Source organism: Coregonus clupeaformis, chromosome 3 (genome assembly GCF_020615455.1).
Source record: "Coregonus clupeaformis isolate EN_2021a chromosome 3, ASM2061545v1, whole genome shotgun sequence".
Lineage (NCBI taxonomy): Eukaryota > Metazoa > Chordata > Actinopteri > Salmoniformes > Salmonidae > Coregonus > Coregonus clupeaformis.
This window is the reverse complement of record NC_059194.1, coordinates 38475081-38495962: the sequence shown is the minus strand read 5'-3', so window position 1 is coordinate 38495962 and position 20882 is coordinate 38475081. Positions and strand designations below refer to the sequence as shown.

Genomic DNA, 20882 nt, shown 5'->3' with positions numbered 1-20882 from the left:
TTCCACCATAATTAGCAAATAAATTCATTAAAAATCCTACAATGTGATTTTTTTTTAAATCACGTGTTTACCCAAAACTCACTCAGAGAACAAAAACATCCGAAAATTCTGTGTGTGCCCTTTAAGACTTAACATATTTGACCCGTTAAAACCCCCTAAAATGAAAATAACACTCTATATAACAATTATTTTATGTGGGTTGTGTGTGGTTATTTGAGAAACCCTATTGGAATACAACAAACAAAAATGGCCAGACCTTATTTAATTCGGTAGCTCCCTCTTAAGACCTAATTATAAGAATGCCAGATTTTACTCACTGCTCCACCTAGCCCACAGACTTTTGAAACATCCCAATGAGAGATAAGGAAATCCCCATTTTCCTCGAAGAGAAAGTATACATTTCATTAACATTCAATTATAATCAGCAATCCAAAAATATTAATTTCACACAAAACATGATGCAGATATACCCTGTCCTACCTCACATCAATCATTTCATCAATCTAATCTCTCATAACTACTCCAGAAGAAGATTACATACAATCTCTCAAAAGATGAAAAGCACTCGAGGTTCTTTGAGTTTACAAGAAGTATTTTTTAAATGATTACTCTTTATACCTCATTCTTTTTAAGTCTCACAATGATTATCACCTCCAAAATCAGCTTAATTTTATCCCATATCAAATCATCATGGTATCGTTGCTGGATGACTTACCCCTTAGTACGTTTAGAGGGGTGACAGGAACAATCTATTTGAGACATTCACAAATATAATCACTTACTACGCGTAAAGAATCAATGATATTCCAAGTGTCTATTAAAAAGTTGTTTGAGACCATCTCCTACGCCTTCCTTAATATACCACGTTTCATTGAGTTGACTACACCTTCTCTCTAAACCTATAAACCCTTTTTGGTAATGTAATCATCTCCACTTGTTGCATTGATGTTTTAAAATAACAACCTATTGTTTAAAAACTTCAGAACTTACAAAAATGTTTACTACTTCATCAGCCTAATAGTAAAAACGACCTCCCATTGTTCAACGTACCAGAAACAGATTATCGTTTTAAGAATTAAACTTTCTGCGTAACTCACTGGTGTTTAAACAAACTATAAAATGTAATAATAATAATTAGAAATTGTCAAAGAACATTCTATATTCAACTATCTAGATATGTGCTTCACATTACCCTCTGCGTCCTTTACATCCCGATATAGCACAACTAGCACGACTCTCTTTCACCCGTTTATTAAATCATGGCATTAGTAAAGTATATCCACAAACCACTACTACCTAATAACATATTTTCATTGACCTTACTATAAATAATTATTTTAATACCAGTCTACTCAAACAATCCAATGTAACATGTCTCATCTCCCAATTAACCTACTTTCCTTTTAACTCAGAAAACCCTCTACAATCTCTATTATCCTCTACCTCTCTTTCCATCTAACGGTACTTTAGCATGTTACAAATTATTTTTAAGTTATAGTCAAAACAAACTAAAACCTCTATTCACAGGGATGCAACTTTAATTACTATGTTATCCTATCCGCCATGGTTTGGTAAGACAATCTCTTTCGTATAATCTTATCAATTGAACCAGTGATTCAGGTCAACAGCATCAATGTAACAGTTTTGCTTCCTTCTCTACATGGGCTTGAACCAGGGACCCTCTGCACACATCGACAACAGTCACCCTCGAAGCACCGTTACCCATCGCTCCACAAAAGCCGCGGAACTACTTCAAGGTCGCAGAGCAAGTTACGTCACCAATCTAAACGCTACTAGTTAACACCACTAACTAGCTAGCTATATCCCACTGGTAACACTCACCCCCCTTTGACCTCCTCCTTTTCTGCAGCAACCATTGATCCCAATACACCAAACTTAACCCATATGTGCCTTACAGCCCACTCGAGTTCAGCGAGCCCCAGTCGCTAACACCGCAGACAAAAACATGGAAACTCTTCTATTCTTACTAGTAGACAAAATTAAAACCCATTCTCAAACAGCGTTCTGCGTTTACCTCTATCATTGGTTTAAAAACTAACTTGACAACTTTAACAATCGATTGCTGCAGTAGCTTCATGTTTGGTTCAATTAATCTGTTACAATATTGTGTCAGTAATATTTCTGTAGTGACCTCAGCTACAAGTTCCTATATTCCTCATAATGTTATCTTTTATACTCTTCTCCCTTCCAACACTGCTTCATAATCCCTGGTGTTTTGTTAATACTCTTTTTATTCTCTTTGTCCCCTTGCTTCACTTCCCATGAAGATAAGACATTCACTTCTCTGTGCATCGTCCCTATACTATTATTATCCCCTTTATCAACGAAGATAATACCAATCCGCCATTACTAGAAGTCAGCAGATCTGGGTAACTGTCCTTCCCAAGTAGGCAACAAATAACAAACTGAACACTTGCTGTAGTTGACAAGCATATATTGAATTGATATCCATATTATCAATATCCAATTTATTGATAGACATTACGCCACCATTCTCAATCGTTTAATCTAGCACACCATTATGCAACCCCCCAAAAAATGACTACCTCGAAATCGTCTCATATTCCTATTAAATTATGGTCATTCAATTTGAACCAAGCACGCTGATCAATCTTTCATTCTACATCACCAAACCAAATACTTTGTAGTATCTGTCTAAGCAACACATACCAACAGTAGAATTACACTCAGAAACCCAGATTTGTTTACTCTATGCCATTGCCCCAATGCTATTGAAATGACGCAGAAAACCCTAAATTGGCTTTGTACTAGGTTATAAGTTATGTCTATAAATTCCAGTCCTTATGGGCAGTTTATTCCTTAAACCTTATCTCTATCACATGATCCATAAACGGCACCAACTCCGAAAACTTGTATTTATCGTTTCCCACCCCTGACGTACGTCTACGTTTTGGGGTTAACATATTGTATACTAATAATCTTCCAATTATTACTTTATCAAATATCGAGTAATCGCTTAAACACATCATTATATTTTCATATATTCACATAATCCACCTAGAACGTTAGAACTCCTAGGTACTCACAACAAACAATCCCTTCGTGTTTTTAACGATTCTCAATCGACACTAATCAACTTCTACAAACATACTCCCAGCGGAACCAAAAAACAGACTGTAGTTTCCAGGACACTGCCCTGCCTGTCATGGGATCCTCCCAGAAAATACAGACTTTTCCGCTACTCTCTAAAACAGCATCACAATCTCCATACCACTCATTAATATTCTATGACCTAATTCTGTTATATATCGAAACTTCTTATCCAAACTTATATCAAATTATCATATCCATTTCTATAACTTATTATGCATCCTTCAGATTCTAATTACTTTCTGCTCTTTGTTCATAAGATAGCCCATGTTGTTCCATTCAATTACTTAACTTCGTTAGCTGACTTTTTCTCCTTATTAATTATATTTCCTTGTCATCGTGCACTCATTAAATCACATGCTTTATATGCCTCTTTCATGTAATCTAAATCCCATTTTGTGTTGCTTACGACGATATTGTCAGTGATATATTTTCGCACTATCTGTAACTTATCCCTTTTAAAAACACCTTCTTGAGGATACTCATCATCTGTCCATGCTGATACATCACTGAGAAATTGTTCCCCATAGAAAAATCCTAATTTACTTAACATTCATTCGCGCATTGTCTGATTTTCAATACTTTTAAAAGAGACTTGATTTGTCTGTAATAATTTCGTCATTTCCTTTCTCTCTCCGAGGTAAATGAAGCTCTGATTTACTCTTAATGGTGACTGTTTTTCCAGATACCGGTCTGCTATGCTGGCCATCCATTACTTCAATTAGTTCATGCAATGTTAGTAAGCACATACTTGAATCAAATCCCCAACTTGATCTTTATTAAAATTTTGTTTGCCTATTTTGTCATTGGTGCCATGATTCAACACGCTCAATTGTATCTGCTCTCATTCTTTACGCAGTATGAGTTATTGTTCTCTCCCTCTTTCCTGACCGTTTTGAGTAACTTCACAAAGGATTAATTTTCTCAGAGGGCTTTTAAAACACGGTTGAGGCCTTGAACCTCTTCACATCTGTCTCTTTATTCTGTTTCCTTGAGGACTTGAACCGATGAACAATGTTTATTATTTCGTCACAGGACTTGAACCTATGAACAATGTTTATTCTTTCATCACAGGACTTGAACCTATGCCCAATCTTGTTCAACCCATTCTCCTTCTCCTCTGTTGTTTTTAGTCATTACTCTGAACAAACCCTTCTTAGAATCAAAGCACCATGTTATTGTCTAATTTGATCATTCTCCTTACATCCCTTCTACACAACTCAACACCACTCATCGTCCCCCTTTAAAAATATTGAATTTTAAACATTCGTTACAGCTCAGCTTTACCACAGATAATTTGACAATAAAAAAATAAATAAAGTCTGCTTACCTGTTAGTTCGGCTGTAAACTGCATCCTGTTCGTTCAGGCGCCAATCTGTTATGATGGGTTTCTGGTATCGAGAAGTTCAGGATGAAAGAATATACTTAAACAATTATATGGAGAGTTGATACAAAGTATTTAATAGACACGGTACCAGGTTTGTTTAACAAACGGCACATGCTTTGCCTCTTGTCATCCGAACTCTGGACAAAGGAAATCTCTGTTTATATACTTCATGTTACACGTTTCTTCAACAACATCAGGTAACCATCAGTGGGCACTCCCCACTCTGATGATACCAGCTTGTACCCAAGTCAGTATATTCTATCTATCAATCATTCTAAGATAAACCCCAGTAAGCTCCCTCGACATACTGGAATCCCTGGCATTCAGACTCTGTGGCACCAAGAGTCACCTATCTAATAGATTTAAGCTTGTTCCCACAACACTATGAAAAGACATAACAATAGGCTACCATTACAAAACTCTGATGTTGATATTAAAAGTTTTAGCTATGCGCTATCATCGTACTTACACTTTCTCTTCTCTTTCCCGTCTGCAGAGTTCTTCCGTGAGTTGCTGGACAACGCGGAACACTCGCTCAACGACATGTTCGTGCGCACGTACGGCCTGATGTACGTGCATAATGCCGAGCTATTCAAGCACTTCTTCCAGGAGCTGAAGCGCTACTACATGTCGGGCAGCGGGGCGGTCAACCTGGACTCCATGCTGTCTGACTTCTGGGAAGACCTCCTGGAGAGGATGTTCCAATTGGTCAACGTCCAGTACGAGTTCAGTGACGCCTACATGGAGTGCGTCAGCCGCCACACCGAGCAACTGAAACCGTTTGGTGACGTGCCGCGCAAGCTCCGCCTCCAGCTGACACGGGCCTTTGTTGCGGCACGCACCTTCACCCGCGGACTGGCTCTCATGCCCGAGGTGGTCAACAAAGTCTCCACGGTAAGTGGAAGAGTAGGGTTGCAAAACTACTGGTAATTTACCAAAGATAGAAATGTTTCGTAATTTTGGTAATTAACCGGTAATCTATGGCAATCTATGTAACTCTGGGAATGTATACTTGAATTTTTTTTATTTTTAAGTATTCATATATAGTATTACTTTTTTATTAATCCACAAGTTTATTGTGGATAGAGCATATGGTTCAAGAAAAAGCCTAATTAAAGAAAAAAGCATCTAATCAACAATGCCATTATTTTCAATTAATCCTGCAACTCTTCCAATGATTGACTTTTTTCACAACTTCCACCGGTTTGGCAACAAAACATTGACAACAAAATATTGACATGGTAATAAAAAAAATAAATTATATATATATATATATATATATATATATATATATATATATATATATATATATATATATATAAATTATATTTAATGCTGAAACCCTCATATCATTAATATGATATTCACTAAGTTGACGGGTTATATTTAGGATAATGTTCTACAGTTTTGTCATTCTATTTTGTATTTTAAAACCATCTTTTAAAATATATTTTCCATGTGATAAGGCCACATGGAGGGCGAGAGATAATTAGACTCCTGTGGTAATCTGAAGTACCCATACGGTCACTAGATGTCATGTGATACAATTCCATAACATTCTTGAAAGTTACCAAAATTCTGGTAGTTTACTGGTAAACTTTGAAAGTTACCAGTAATTTACCCTTCCTTTGCAACCCTAAGAAAGAGAGAGATGTTGATGCATAGAATTACATATAGAACATTATATTAGTTGAATTATAGATTTGGTGGCCAATTAACCATTTCTTTGTGGATTTTGATATGTGCTTGGGGTTATTGTCTTGCTGGAAGATCCACTTGCGGCCAAGTTTCAGCCTCCTAGCAGAGGCAACCAAGTTGACCTGAACAAGGGCCCCAGGACCAGTGGAAGCAAAATAGCCCATAACATCAAAGATCCACCACCATATTTTACAGTAGGTAGGGGGTTCTTTTTTGCTCATGCTTTCTCATTTAGACGCAAAGCCCACCACTGGTGTGCGTGGTCAAATAACTATATTTTAATGTGATCCAACCAATGTAAATGCCTGGAGTTTGCTAAATGACATTGGCACTTGGATTTGAACTATTGCTTTGGTCAGATGACATGAAAATAGATCAAAATAGCCCCATAACATCAAAGATGGATTATTTTCTGCTCATGCATTCTCATTTAGACGCAAAACCCACCACTGGTGTGCGTGGTCAAATAACTATATTTTCATGTGATCCACCTGGAGTTTGCTAAACGGCATTGGCACTTACATTTACATTTTAGTCATTTAGCAGACACTCTTATCCAGAGCGACTTACAGTTAGTGTATATATATATATATTTTTTTTTACTGGCCCCCCGTGGGAAACGAACCCACAACCCTGGCGTTGCAAACGCCATGCTCTATCAACTGAGCTACATCCCTGCCGGCCATTCCCTCCCCTACCCTGGACGACGCTGGGCCAATTGTGCGCCGCCCATGAGTCTCCCGGTCGCGGCCGGCTGCGACAGAGCCTGGATTCGAACCAGGATCTCTAGTGGCACAGTTAGCACTGCGATGCAGTGCCTTAGACCACTGCGCCACTCAGGAGTACGGAGCACTTGGATTTGAACCGTTGCTTTGGTCAGATGATATGAAAATAGAGCTCTTTGGCCACGGACACAAGTGGTGGGTTTGGCGTTGAAATGAGAATACATAAGCAGAAAATAACTGCATACCTACTGTAAAATATGGTTGGTTATCTTTGATGTTATGGGACTATTTTGCTTCCACTGGTCCTGGGGCCCTTGTTAAGGTCAACGTCATCAAATGTTTGCCAAAAATCTGGTTGCCTCTGCCAGGAAACTGAAACTTGTCTGCAAATAGATCTTCCAGCAAGACAATAACCCCAAGCATACATCAAAATCCACAAAGAAATGATTAATTGGCCACAAAATCAACATTTTGCAATGGCCATCTCAGTCTCTAGACTTAAAACCCATTGAAAACCTGTGGTTTGAATTGAAGAGGACAGTCCATAAGAGCAGACAAAGGATATCAAGGATCTGGAAAGATTCTGTATGGAGGAATGGTCTAAGATCCCTCCCAATGTGTTCTCCAACTCATAAAACATTTTAGAAAAAGGCTCAGTGCCGTTATCCTCGCAAGGTGAGGTATTGTAAACAGGGGTGTCAATCATTTTGACCCCTACCCTTTTGAGAATTTTTTTTATTACTTGTTAAACCAAATCTCTTTCTATGAGCAATTGTATTAGTATAAAATAATATAATATAATTCCCCCCAAAATTTGAGCATAGTATTGACATTATTTATTTTATACAGTCATTTTTTGTCATATTTATCAAAGGTGTCAATCATTTCGGACCGCACTGTATATAGTCTAAGTGTCTGTCTGAAATGCATTTGTATTTGTATTTACTATGGATCCCCATTAGCTACTCTTCCTGGCAGTTATACATTTTAAGGCAGTTATACATTTTAAAAACATTACAATACATTCATAACAGATTTCACAACATTAAGTGTGTGCCCTCAGGCCTCTACTCTACTTCCACTTATCTATAACACAAAATCCATGTGTACATGTGTATAGTGCGTATGTTATTGTGTGTTTGTATGCATGTGTCTATGTTTGTGTTGCTTCACAGTCCCCGCTGTTCCATAAGGTGTATTTTTATTTGTTTTTTAAAATCTACTTTTACTGCTGGCATGAGTTACTTGATGTGGAATAGAGTTCCATGTAGGCATGGCTCTATGTAGTACTGTACGCCTCCCATAGTCTGTTTTGGACTGTGATGAGACCTCTGGTGGCATGTCTTGTGGGGTATGCATGGGTGTCCTAGCTGTGTGCCAGTAGTTCAAACAAACAGCTCGGTGCATTCAACATGTCAATACCTCTCACAAATACAAGTAGTGATGAAGTCAATCTCTCCTCCACTTTGAGCCAGGAGAGATTGACATGCATATCATTAATGTTAGCTCTCTGTGTACATCGATGGGCTAGCCATGTTGTCCTGTTCTGAGCCAATTGCAATTTTCCTAAGTCCCTCTTTGTGGCACCTGACCACATGACTGAACAGTAGTCCAGGTGCGACAAAACTAGGGCCTGTAGAACCTGCCTTGTTGATAGTGTTGTTAAGAATGCAGAGCAGCACTTTATTATAGACAGTCTTCTCCTCTTCCTAGCTACTGTTGTATAAATATGTTTTGAACATGACAGTTTACAATCCAGGGTTACTCCAAGCAGTTTATTCTCCTCAACTTGCTCAATTTCCGCATGATTCATGACTATTTAGTTGAGGTTTAGGATTTAGTGAATGATTTGTCCCAAATACAATGCTTTTACGTTTTTTAAATATTTAGGACTAACTTATTCCTTGCCACCCATTCTGAAACTAACTGCAGCTCTTTGTTTAGTGTTGCTGTCATTTCAGTCGCTGTAGTAGCTGACGTGTATAGTGTTGAGTCATCCGCATACATTAACACATTGGCTTTACTCAAGCCAGTGGCGTGTCGTTAGTAAAGATTGAAAAAAGTAAGGGGCCTAGACTGCTGCCATGGGGAATTCCTGATTCTACCTGGATTTTGTTCCATTAAAGAACACCTTCTGTGTTCTGTTAGACAGTTAACTCTTTATCCACAATATAGCAGGGGGTGTAAAGCCATAACACATAAGTTATAACACACCATATTTTCCAAAAGTTTACTAAGGGTTGGTAACAGGCTGATTGGTCAACTATTTGAGCCAGTTAAGGGGGCTTTACTATTCTTAGGTAGGGGAATAACTTTTGCTTCCCTCCAGGCCTGAGGGCACACACTTTTTAGTAGGCTTAAATTGAAGATATGGCAAATAGGAGTGGCAATTTCGTCTGCTATTATCCTCAGTAATGTTCCATCCAAGTTGTCAGACCCTGGTGGCTTGTCATTGTTGATAGACAACAATAATTTCTTCACCTCTTCCACACTTGCTTTACGGAATTCAAAATTACAATGCTTGTCTTTTCTACATCTCTTTTGCCTCATCCCTCTCAACCATACAATTTTTCAATTCTTCATCAATCCACAGGGATTTAACCGTTTTTACAGTCATTTTCTTAATGTGTGCATGTTTATTAGTAACTGGGATAAGCAATTTCATAAATGTGTCAAGTGCAGCGTCTGGTTGCTCGTCATTACACACCACGGACCAACAGATATTCTTCACATCAACAACATAGGAATCACTACAAAACGTTTTGCATGACATCTTATACACAATATTAGGCCCAGCCTTTTGAACATTGGTTTTCCTAGATATGGCTACTATATTGTTATCACTATGTCCGATGGATTTGGATACTGCTTTCAAACACATTTCTGCAGTATTTGTAAAGATGTGATCAATATATGTTGATGATTTCATTCCTGTACTGTTTGTAACTACCCTGGTAGGTTGATTGATAACCTGAACCAGGTTGCAGGTACAAGTTACAGTTTGAAGCTTTCTCTTGAGTGGGCAGCCTGATGAAAGCCATTCAATATTTAAATCACCCAGAAAGTATACACCTCTATTGATATCACATACATTATCAAGCATTTCACACATGTTATCCAGATACTGACTGTTAGCACTTGGTCTATAGCAGCTTCCCACCAGAATGGGCTTTCGGTGAGGCAGATGAATCCGTAGCCATATTACTTCAACAGTATTTAACATGAGATCCTCTCTAAGCTTTACAGGAATGTGGTTCTGAATATAAACAACCACACCTCCACCTTTTGGCATTTCTGTCTTTTCTGTGGATCTCATAACCATGTATTGCTACCACTGTATCATCAAAGGTATTATCTAAGTGAGTTTCAGAGATGGTCAGAATAGGGGTGGGCGATATGAGCTAAAATTCATATCACGATATTTTCCACTGTCCAGACGATATCGATATGATATCACGATATATGACGTAAAAAAATATGAATCACATTTTAATATCCCTTCTTGGTTAAATTATATTAGTTAAGGAAAAATATGTATTTGAACCTTATATAACCAGAAAGAGTGAGGCATTGGACCGTATGGACCTGAAAAGTTTTTATTTGTATTGTGCAAACATGCATTCCGTAAACATGAGGTAGGTAGGCCTATATATATATATATATATATATATAAATTAGATATTAAGTAAAATTAAATAAAAAATAACAGGAGATAAAGAAAATAAGGTAATTACAAATTCAAATACGTGTGTTTGTTTTGGCTACGGTCCGTAGATATGTAAAAAACTAACCGTTTGAAACTAAACCTTTCAAGCCTCAACCATCAATTATCAACAATATCAACAAATCTTCACTAGAACTTTCTTCACAAGTTCCGTGCCAGGAATACCAGCATGTTGACTGTTTCTGGCTTTAGTGCTGCCCTGTGACATGTCACCACATTGCCCCCCAGTGCTGAATGCCCTCTCAGAGGGGGCACTTGTGGCAGGGATGCATAAGTATTTCTTTGCCAGACAACTCACACGTGGAAAATTAGATCCGTGAAATCGCCACCACTCCAAAGGATCAGACTCGCTGTCTGCTGCCGTTGCCAGAATGTAGCTATTCAGCTCTTGCTCAATGATCTGCCTCTCTGAACATGAGGCAGGTGCACTGCTGGTCTGCTTAAAGAAGCTCCCAAGGCTCTTCTTGGGCTTCTTGCCTGATTGATGAGCAGTGGAAGCTTCTTTCTCCCTGTCAGTGTGATCCTCTGCAAGAGACGATTTTCCCAGGGCTGTGTTCTCCACCAGGAGGGCTTCGGTCTCTGAGGCAGCTCTCACCTTAAAAAATGAAAATAATTAAACTTTATTTGTATAGCACCTTTCATACATAAATGCAGCCCAAAGTGCTTTACATTTGAAGCAATAAAACAAGAACAAATGAATAAATACCTTAATGTCCTCCAGTTTCTCAGCGGACATGTACCTGGTCTTGAACCTTGGATCTAGAAAGGTAGCCATGGAGAGCAGCTCATCTGTTGCAGGGTCAGTGTACTTGTTATTCAAGTAATCAAGAACCTTGATCTTGATCTCTTTGGTCAGTTCTGTATCGTCCTTGCTCAGATTTAGAACCTCTGCATTTAACAGATTGATGACAGGCTTCAAATAGGACACGCTCACATACGCTTCTCCTGACAGGGCATCTGTAAAGTCCTGGAGTGGCTTCAGTGCTGCTGTGACTGATTCCAAGACCTGGATGTCTTGCCAGGTAGGTACAAGGTGCCGTGTCTTTTGTCCCCTGCCAGGACCTGTGTAATGGCCTTTTCCTGCTCCAGGACTCTTTCCATCATTTTCAGACGAGATCCCCCACCTTGTCGGAGATTCTGTGATGAGCTTGTGCAGGGGCAGGCTTAGTTCATTCTGTGCTGTCATCAGGGCCTTCTGCTTTTTCCAGCTGTATGAGAACGTGCTAACCACCTTTTTGCAAACCCCTGTGGCCCGGGAAATCGCACACCCCTGTGGCCCGGGAGCGTTTTGGACACTCCTCTCTGGAAATTGGGAATAAGAAATCAAAATAATAGGGTGAAAAATAATCGAATCACAATACAATAATAATTAATAATAATGCATTTTTATATAGAAATCACAATACAATATAACTTTTAATCTTTGTTTGAGGATTTACGGCATTTACATTCAACTGTTACACATTTTACAAATCTGATGTGCTTAGATTTAGCCTACGGTACATGGCTGATGTGAGCTGTATTTTTTCTTAATAATAAGCATCATACAGGGTAGGCCTAGGCTACAGTCCTGAAACTTACCAATAGCATTGTGCAGCCTGTGTCCGAAACATCCAAGGTTTGCCCACTTGTTCAGCTGCAATGCCTTGATCATGTTCGATCCGCTGTCGGTCGTCATACAAACTTGACGCGACTCTTTTAATCCCCAGGACGACAGTATGTCCCTCAGCCCACCTGCAATTATTTCCCCGGTGTGGTCGTCTGGGAAATAAGACGTCTGTAGGCACTTACTTTTCAGTTTCCAGTCACCGTCTATGTAATGGATTGTGAGGCTTATATAAGGTTCTGTGGTACGACTTGACCATAGATCGGCAGTAGTGGAGAAGAATGGAATGTTATTTATCTCACTGTAAACTCTGTCCCAGCATTCTGTGTAAAGCTGTGGCAGGCATTTTTGGCTAAAATATTTGCGGCTCGGGATCTCATATCTTGGGTCCAGAGTTTGAATCAACTTTCTGAACCCCTCTTTCTCCACAGTTTGAATCGGTACCATGTCCTTCGCTATGTGATTTGTAATCGCAGCTGTGATGTCTATCCATTTTTTGCTCGTCTTCTCATAGCAAGTACCGGCAGCAAATGATGATATAATTGATTGTTGAGTGCGAGTCTGGCTTGTCTTCGGGCGAGCTCCTGGGCTTACTGTCTCACGCATTCTGGTGCATTGTTCATACTCACGGACATGTATGTTTTTAAGTGATTGAACAGGTTGGTCGTGTTTCCACCTTTTGCTAAGACAACACGACGACACAACTTGCATAGGGTAGTGTTTTGGTCGGGGTCGGAGATTTTAAAAGCCAAACCAGTTCCAAACAACAGAGGTGCCCCCTTTCTTCTTAACCAATTTATCCTCCTGCTCTTGAGCAACATCAATTTCTGTGTTTTCGCTCATCCTGGATTGTAAAGTTTTCCCCCAATAGTTAACCTGCCTCCTAACTGCAGCTGCCTGCACACTTCTTTGTTGCTAGCACTACATGCGTGCAACAAGTGCATGCGACGTGCGCTCATAAAAATAGGTCAACATATTAACATACATTCTTTTATTCGTAAGAACCAAGAAAGGTTGGATAAAAAAAAAAAAAAAAAAGATGTAGCTACTTAGTACTATCACTCAGTTGAAATTTGGAACAAAAAAATATTGATGCAAAATTCGAATTTATGAATTCTGAATAAATCGCGGTATCCATGATATTGCTAAATCCATATCATGGCGCGGCACAATACCGGTTTTTACTATCAAACCGGTATATCGCCCACTCCTAGGTCAGAATATGAATGTCATCTGTTACTAGCAGATTTCATGAACCTTGTTTCTTAAGCTATATGTGTTAACGTGGGCTATTTTTAACACTTTTCAGGGATGCTTGATTGTTTTTCTTGCTTTACTGGGAAGCTTAGCAGAGGTAGACATGCACAGGTTATTTTTATTAGTGCAGGGTGAGCGGCACACAGTTGACTTCCTACTAGGGCGCACCACCTCAGTGCTAACAGTATTACTCTGGTTCATAGGCATATGATTACTGCATACAATAGCTGTAGGATCAGCAGAGGCATTGTATCTTCCAATGCCCCTAGGATAATGTACATTTGCTGAAGCATTATGACAACTCAGCGACACAATGGTAGGGATTAAATGAGCTGGACTTGGGTCATTGATAAGTCATTGTCTGAACACAGCCTTATAATGCTGTGAAAGGATCCAGGAACCCAAATGATTTGGGTGGAACCCATCCTCCTTATAATACAAGCTTTGTTTCCAGAAGGTATCAAAATTGTCAATAAATGTTACACCCACAGAGCTGCAATAGTCTCGTAGCCAGTTATGGAGGGCTAAAAGTCTGCTGAACCGTTCAATGCCACGTTTTAGGGAGGGCAGAGGGCCAGATATTATGGGGCATTTGTTGGTATCAAGTAGAGACCCAATCAGTTCTTTAAAATCCATCTTCACTTGTTCTGAGCTGCCCTTCATAATGTCATTTGACCCCACATGAACCATGACAGTATCAGCCCCCGATGACTGACTCAGCCTCGGGAAGCAACCTGGTGATATGCTGAACTTTTCCCCAGGTACAGATATATGCCTCACTATCGACCTCCCTATCACAATCGCCGGAATGATCCGGCCTCTCCCGTGTCTCGAAGCAGATTGCGAGGCCAGAGCCACAGAACCTGAGAAGAGGGCTGCTGAGATGCCGGCTGTGTGCAGGCCACAACAGCCAAGGGGACAGAGCTCTGATCCAGAGAGCACGGCCCAGCAGAGGGGGGCCGCGGTGGTCCAGGCTGTGCCAAGGCAGTTGATTGGTCACTAACTCCCTCTGCCCTCCCCCCTCAGGTCAGTGCATCCCCTAGCTGTGTGCGGGCAGCCATGAAGATGTTGTACTGTCCCTACTGCAAAGGCCAGGTGGCCCTCAAGCCTTGCCAGAACTACTGTCTCAACGTGATGCGTGGCTGTCTGGCCAACCAGGCCGACCTCGACACAGAGTGGAACAACTTCCTGGGTAAGGGCTTTCATATCCAACAAGGACCAGTTAAACATTCTCCAATGAGTGAGTGAGTGGGAGAGAGAGAGTGTGTGTGGCTTCTGACACTCTACCCCTTACTGGGGTCTGCTGCCCCCTCCCTGTGTGGCAGCTTTACTGGGTCTTACTTTGGGCGCCTTGTTAAGTCCTCAAACTGTTTAACAACCCCCTGCTCTGAGTGCTCTAAGTAAACTTAGGATCACAACATTCTGACTCTCTGCGGTGTGCGTCGCCCTGTTGGTAAAAACAGGCCAAATCACCCCATGGTGAAAATGGCAGACAAAATCTAGGCCAAAAAAGATTTTTGCACTTCTTTAATTCACATAATTCGTTTGGTTTTGGGGGTGTTTGTTTGCAGTTATTGCGGGGTTGCAGTTATTGTGTCCATGACTAACTGAGTTGTGTGTTATCAGATGCCATGTTGAGTCTGGCTGAGAGGCTGGAGGGGCCCTTCAATTTTGAGTCTGTGATGGACCCCATTGACGTTAAGATCTCTGAGGCCATCATGAACATGCAGGAGAACAGCATGCAGGTGTCACAGAAGGTCAGTCACTTCCTGTCTGTTTGTCTTTGACTGTGTGTTAGTGTCTGTATTCGCCAACCTGTCTGTCTGTGTGCCTGCCTGGTAGCCTGTGTCTATCTGTCTCTGTATGTCTGTACATGCCACTCACTTGCCTCTCCACCCCTCCAGGTGTTCCAGGGGTGTGGTCAGCCTAAACCAAGTAAAGGTTTCCGGTCGCGTCGCTCAGTCAAGGAGACAGGATTCACTGGTCGCTTTCGTCCCTACAGCCCCGACGCACGGCCCACTACTGCTGCTGGCACCAGCCTGGACAGACTGGTAAGGCATTGTCAGCCATCTGGCCCAACTGTCAGCATACATTCAAGAGTTTTCACGTGAGAATCCAAAGTCTTTCAAATGGACTTGGCATAAATGAATGATCCATCTCTGTTTGCCTGCCTCCCTCCTTCTGCCCAGACGACAGACGTGAAGAAAAGGCTGAAGCATGCTAAGAAGTTCTGGTCCACGCTGCCAGAGACCGTGTGTACTGGGGAGAGGATTATGTCGAGGGATGACTGTTGGAACGGAACAGCAACGAGCAGGTTAGTTTGGCAGGTTGTTTTCTCAGGTCACTCCCTTGACACAGACACCAACCAACAGTGTCTGCGTCCCAAATGAGACCTTATTCTCAATTTAGTGCACTACTTTTCAAACGTAGTACACTATTTAGGGAATAGGGTACCATTTGGAATAAAGCCAACATTCTGAAGGCATAAAGTAAGGTTGCTGCAGATGGTGAACTAACAGTATGTGCTTGGTAGGATCTCCACATTCATTCTTGACCTTCTGCCATAGGTACGAGTCTGTTGTCATGGGCAACGGATTGGCCAATCAGGTGTCCAACCCGGATGTGGAAGTGGACATTACAAAGCCAGACGTGGTGATTCGCAGTCAGATCGCAGTGTTGAAGGAAATGACCAGCTGGCTGAAGGCTGCCCAAAGCGGCAATGACATCTCCATCAACCAAGGTGAGGATGGTAAGAACTAACAGATTAACTTACTTACTGAGGCCCATTGCCCCATGCAGAGTATCTGGGTTGGACACCTGATTGGCACCCTCTACAGGGAACTAAACCTTTGGCAATCTTCTCCATTTCAATAGACTGGTGTGTTGACAACATCATGACAATGATGTGCGCGTAACTCTGAGGTAAAAGGCTGTGTGTTGTTGTTTTCTGAACAGTCAGATAGCTAGCAACAATGACAAGAAGCTGATGTGTGGTGAATAGTCCCGTGTAGCTCAGTTGGTAGAGCATGGCGCTTGCAACGCCAGTGTTGTGGGTTCGATTCCCACGGGGGGTCAGTATGAAAATGTATGCACTCACTAACTGTAAGTTGCTCTTGATAAGAGCGTCTGCTAAATGACGTAAATGTAAATTGTAGATGACAACTATTTGTATCTTGTTTTGACATGTTGACGTGTTTTGACTCATGTCACATCTATGATAATATGGCAAAAATTAGCAAGCTAACTAACCAACAACTGTAACAATGTATTTGAGAGTAAAGTACTTATTGGGCAAATATATTTATGTTTTCAATAAACATTTGCATACGAAATTTCGCTTACAAGTTGTCAATAATCCTTTGATTGTTGGTAAACACCCCACCTGTCTATAGATTAGCTGGTCTAGATATTCTGCTCATGTCTTCTGTTTGACGAACATTGCCTCCCTGTTAGAGAAGGAACCTTATATGCCATTTAGCAGACACTTTTATTCAAAGCGACTTAGTCAAGCGTGCTTACATTTTTTACGTATGGGTGGTCCCGGGAATTGAACCCACTATCCTGCCGATGCAAGCGCCATGCTCTACCAGCTGAGCTAGAGAGGACCACAACCTTTGGTGTTACCATAAAAATGTCACAACAGACTTGAAGAGTTCTATTTTCATCCCCTGAATGCTGTGTCTATTCCTGTGTTCATGGCCTCATCAACCTGCTCCCATTTTTTGCCTCCTGAAATCTTCTCTCTCTCTCTCTCTCTCTCTCTCTCTCTCTCTCTCTCTCTCTCTCTCTCTCTCTCTCTCTCTCTCTCTCTCTCTCTCTCTCTCTCTCTCTCTCTCTCTCTCTCTCTCTCTCTCTCTCTCTCTCTCTCTCTCTCTCTCTCTCTCTCTCTCTCTCTCTCTCTCTCTCTCTCTCTCTCTCTCTCTCTCTCTCTCTCTCTCTCTCTCTCTCTCTCTCTCTCTCTCTCTCAGATGAGGATGGTAGCGGAGGAGAGGAGAGCGGCAGCAGCGGCTGTGACTCTCCGTCCTGTGAGGCGGACCGGGACATCTACTTCTCCACCCCACCCATCCCCATCAACCCCCGCGTGGTCAAGGTGGTGCACCAGGAAACGACTGGTGGAGGCAGTGTGGCACATGGGAGCATGGCACTGGCACTCTGTGTGCTCACCCTGGCCCTGCTCGCCCCCCACTGGAGATAAACGGCCAAGGGAGGGAAAGGGAGAGAGAGTGAGAAAGTAAGACGGAGAGAAGGGGAAAAACTGTCAGAGACTTTTAAAAAGACTGCCTTCAGGACCTCGGTCTGCCCGCCATCATGTGGAAGACTCTTGAGTTATTATATAACTTTTAATTTTTTGTTTGTTTTTATAAAAATGGACAATAGTGTACAGCGATTTTCTTCAAAAATGTTCACCACTTTTTTTTTTTTTTTTTTTTTGTTGTCCTGATTAACTGATTCACTGCTTGTGGCACCTTTGAGCTAGAATCCCTCCCGCCACATCACCAACAGTGTTTTGAGTTCTTCCATTTTATCCCATTATTCAAATTTTTGTTGTCCATGTATCTGAGAGTTAGTCAAATTCGAAGCAGGATATGGTTTGTGTGTTTCTGTGTTTTGTAGTGTGTTATAAAAATTAAGCCCTCTATTCACCAATGCATTCCCCTTACCAAGAAAACAACTAAGGATCAATGTAGCAAGTATTCCTGGTTTGTCAGTGTATGTGTGTCCATATTGGTTTTTCTGTTTGTGTGCTTGTTTGTGTGTATGAGTGAGAGTGCTTCCTTTTTAGATATATTGGCAGTATCTTCGGGCTGGCCAGGGATGAATGTGGCTATGCCAGAAAAGAGAACATCTTGGTTACATGTTGAAGCTCTAGACTGGCTCTGAGCTAAGAGTACAGTAGTTCTGTGGGAAAATACTAAGAAGTTACAGGGCTGATGTTTAGATGGTTCGATAGGAGATTGAACTAGCTGGCGAGGGGTTCTGGGGGATTCTGTGTGCCCAGGTGTGCATCCATAATGTGGAAGGAGTACCACATCCCAAACGACACTCTCAAATACAAAACCAGTCCACTGAGATCATACCTCGTGTGTTCTCTGAATCATCATTATACACAAGCAGTGTTGAAATTGAAAGTGTCTGATGGAGGGGGGAGGTCCTGATGTAGGCTAGAAGAGAAAGCTGGTGACTTGAGAGGAGGGACCCCCCTCCCTGTCATTCCCCTATAGAAGGCAGAGCTGACAAAGAGCAGTCCTCAGTGTCCTGGGGCAGAGAGTCTATTCAGTTCAGAGCAGACTCAGACTCTGCACAGTCTGTCTTACATATGATAAAATGACATGATCTTGACAGGGAGTAGCTTGTATGTCCAAATGTTTGAGATGTAGCAGAAAAGAGAAACCAAGAAACAGTTGAGTGACTTTGCGAATTGAATCGGAGATGAGAGAAACGTGGAGAATGAGTATGATGAAATTGTAACACAGGGTTTTATATTGAGGAAGTGTTCTAATTGTTTGTCATTTTTTGGTATGTGTGTGTGTATATATATATATATATATATATGTATACACACACACACACACACACACACACACACACACACACACACACACAGTACCAGTCAAAAGTTTGGACACACCTACTCATTTAAGGATTTTTCTTTATTTTTTACTATTTTCTACATTGTAGAATAATAGTGAAGATTTCAAAACTATGAAATAACACCTATGGAATCATGTAGTAACCAAAAAAGTGTTAAGAAAATCAAAATATATTTTATATTTGAGATTCTTCAAATAGCCACTCTTTGCCTTGATGACAGCTTTGCACACTCTTGGCATTCTCTCAACCAGCTTCACCTGGAATGCTTTTCCAACAGTCTTGAAGGAGTTCCCACATATGCTTAGCACTTGTTGGCTGCTTTTCCTTCACTCTGCCGTCCGACTCATCCCAAACCATCTCAAATGGGTTGAGGTCGGGGGGTTGTGGAGGCCAGGTCATCTGATGCAGCACTCCATCACTCTCCTTCTTGGTAAAATAGCCCTTACATAGCCTGGAGGTGTGTTGGGTCATTGTCCTGTAGAAAAACCAAATGATAGTCCCACTAAGCCCAAACCAGATGGGATGGTGTATCGCTGCAGAATGCTGTGGTAGCCATGCTGGTTAAGTGTGCCTTGAATTCTAAATAAATCACAGACAGTGTCACCAGCAAAGCACCCCCACACCATAACACCTCCTCCTCCATGCTTTATGGTGGGAACTACACAGGCGGAGATCATCCATTCACCCACACCGCGTCTCACAAAGACAAAGGGTGGCTATTTGAAGAATCTCAAATATAAAATATATTTTGATTTGTTTAACACTTTTCTGGTTACTACATGATTCCATATGTGTTATTTCATAGTTTTGATGTCTTCACTATTATTCTGCAATGTAAAAATAAAGAAAAACCTCTGAACTTTTGACTGGTAGTGTGTGTGTATATGTATATATATATATATATATATATATATATATTTTGTGATGTCACGAGAGGCTGTGTCCTGGAGGGACGTTACATCCCCCTGAGGTGGCTGCAAACCCAGACAGCTATGGCTCCATCTGCTGGTATGGTCGGGAACTCCACCCCTCTATGGCCAATCTTCCCACGCAGCTGAAACAAATGAGGAGCTGATGAGCTGAAGGTTTGGGAAGGGAAGAGACACGGTCTCCAAGCTGGGCTCTCTGGAGGACAAGAGTGCTGCACGTCCACTTCCATGAGGAATATAAGGATTTGGAGATACTTACCTTTGGGGAAATACTCACCTTTGGATATATGCACCTGTGGAAATACGTGTGGGACATTTGGAAGGACGTTTTGCTGGGTTGGCCACTAGCTGCAACGTGGAATACAGTAAGACTGGGGAAAAGTTATTTGAGCGAGGGAGAGTTATGATTTTGGATGTGGAAGAGACATCCCTGAACTGTTAACCCTTAAAGAGCCACCAGAGAACAGAATTGTGTTATACTTTCGTTAGTTTCCCAAGACCTTTAATAAAATCCTTGTTTTGGTTGAACCTGGTCTCCTTGCACTACTTGAGCAATCCCGCTAAAAGCTGTGTAGCCTCTCGTGACATCACAGATGGTGGAGAATACGGGCACGCTCAAGCGTTAATAGTGCATGTCAGAGGAGGATACCGAAGGTTTGATCACCCAGTTTTCCAAGTTGGCCGTAGGCTCCCCGCCGACTGAAATGGAGGACATATTGAAAGCCCTTGTTGCTGGCCAGCAAGCCCAGATGCAAGCAAACGTGGCTCTCTTGGAGGAGCAAAAGAAAGCCAACCTTCTGAAGGCAGAGGAATTGCAGTTGCAGAGACAGA

General features: G+C 41.3%; 1 protein-coding gene across 2 annotated transcripts in view; it reads left to right on the top strand.

Moving 5' to 3' along the window:
• The window catches only part of LOC121545086 (glypican-4-like), a 103733-nt gene extending 84619 nt beyond the window's left edge, over nt 1–19114 (top strand). The window contains exons 3-9 of one of the 2 annotated variants that reach the window (XM_041855480.2): nt 5017–5414; nt 14557–14722; nt 15157–15287; nt 15435–15581; nt 15720–15844; nt 16098–16270; nt 17499–19114. In XM_041855480.2, coding sequence (XP_041711414.1) covers nt 5017–5414; nt 14557–14722; nt 15157–15287; nt 15435–15581; nt 15720–15844; nt 16098–16270; nt 17499–17725 — 1367 coding nt within the window. In that variant the 3' untranslated portion in view covers nt 17726–19114. Of the gene's footprint in view, nt 1–5016; nt 5415–14556; nt 14723–15156; nt 15288–15434; nt 15582–15719; nt 15845–16097; nt 16280–17498 lie in introns of both variants that reach the window. The other variant, XM_041855473.2, reaches the window with a different exon arrangement.
• Nucleotides 19115–20882: the final 1768 nt, after the last annotated feature.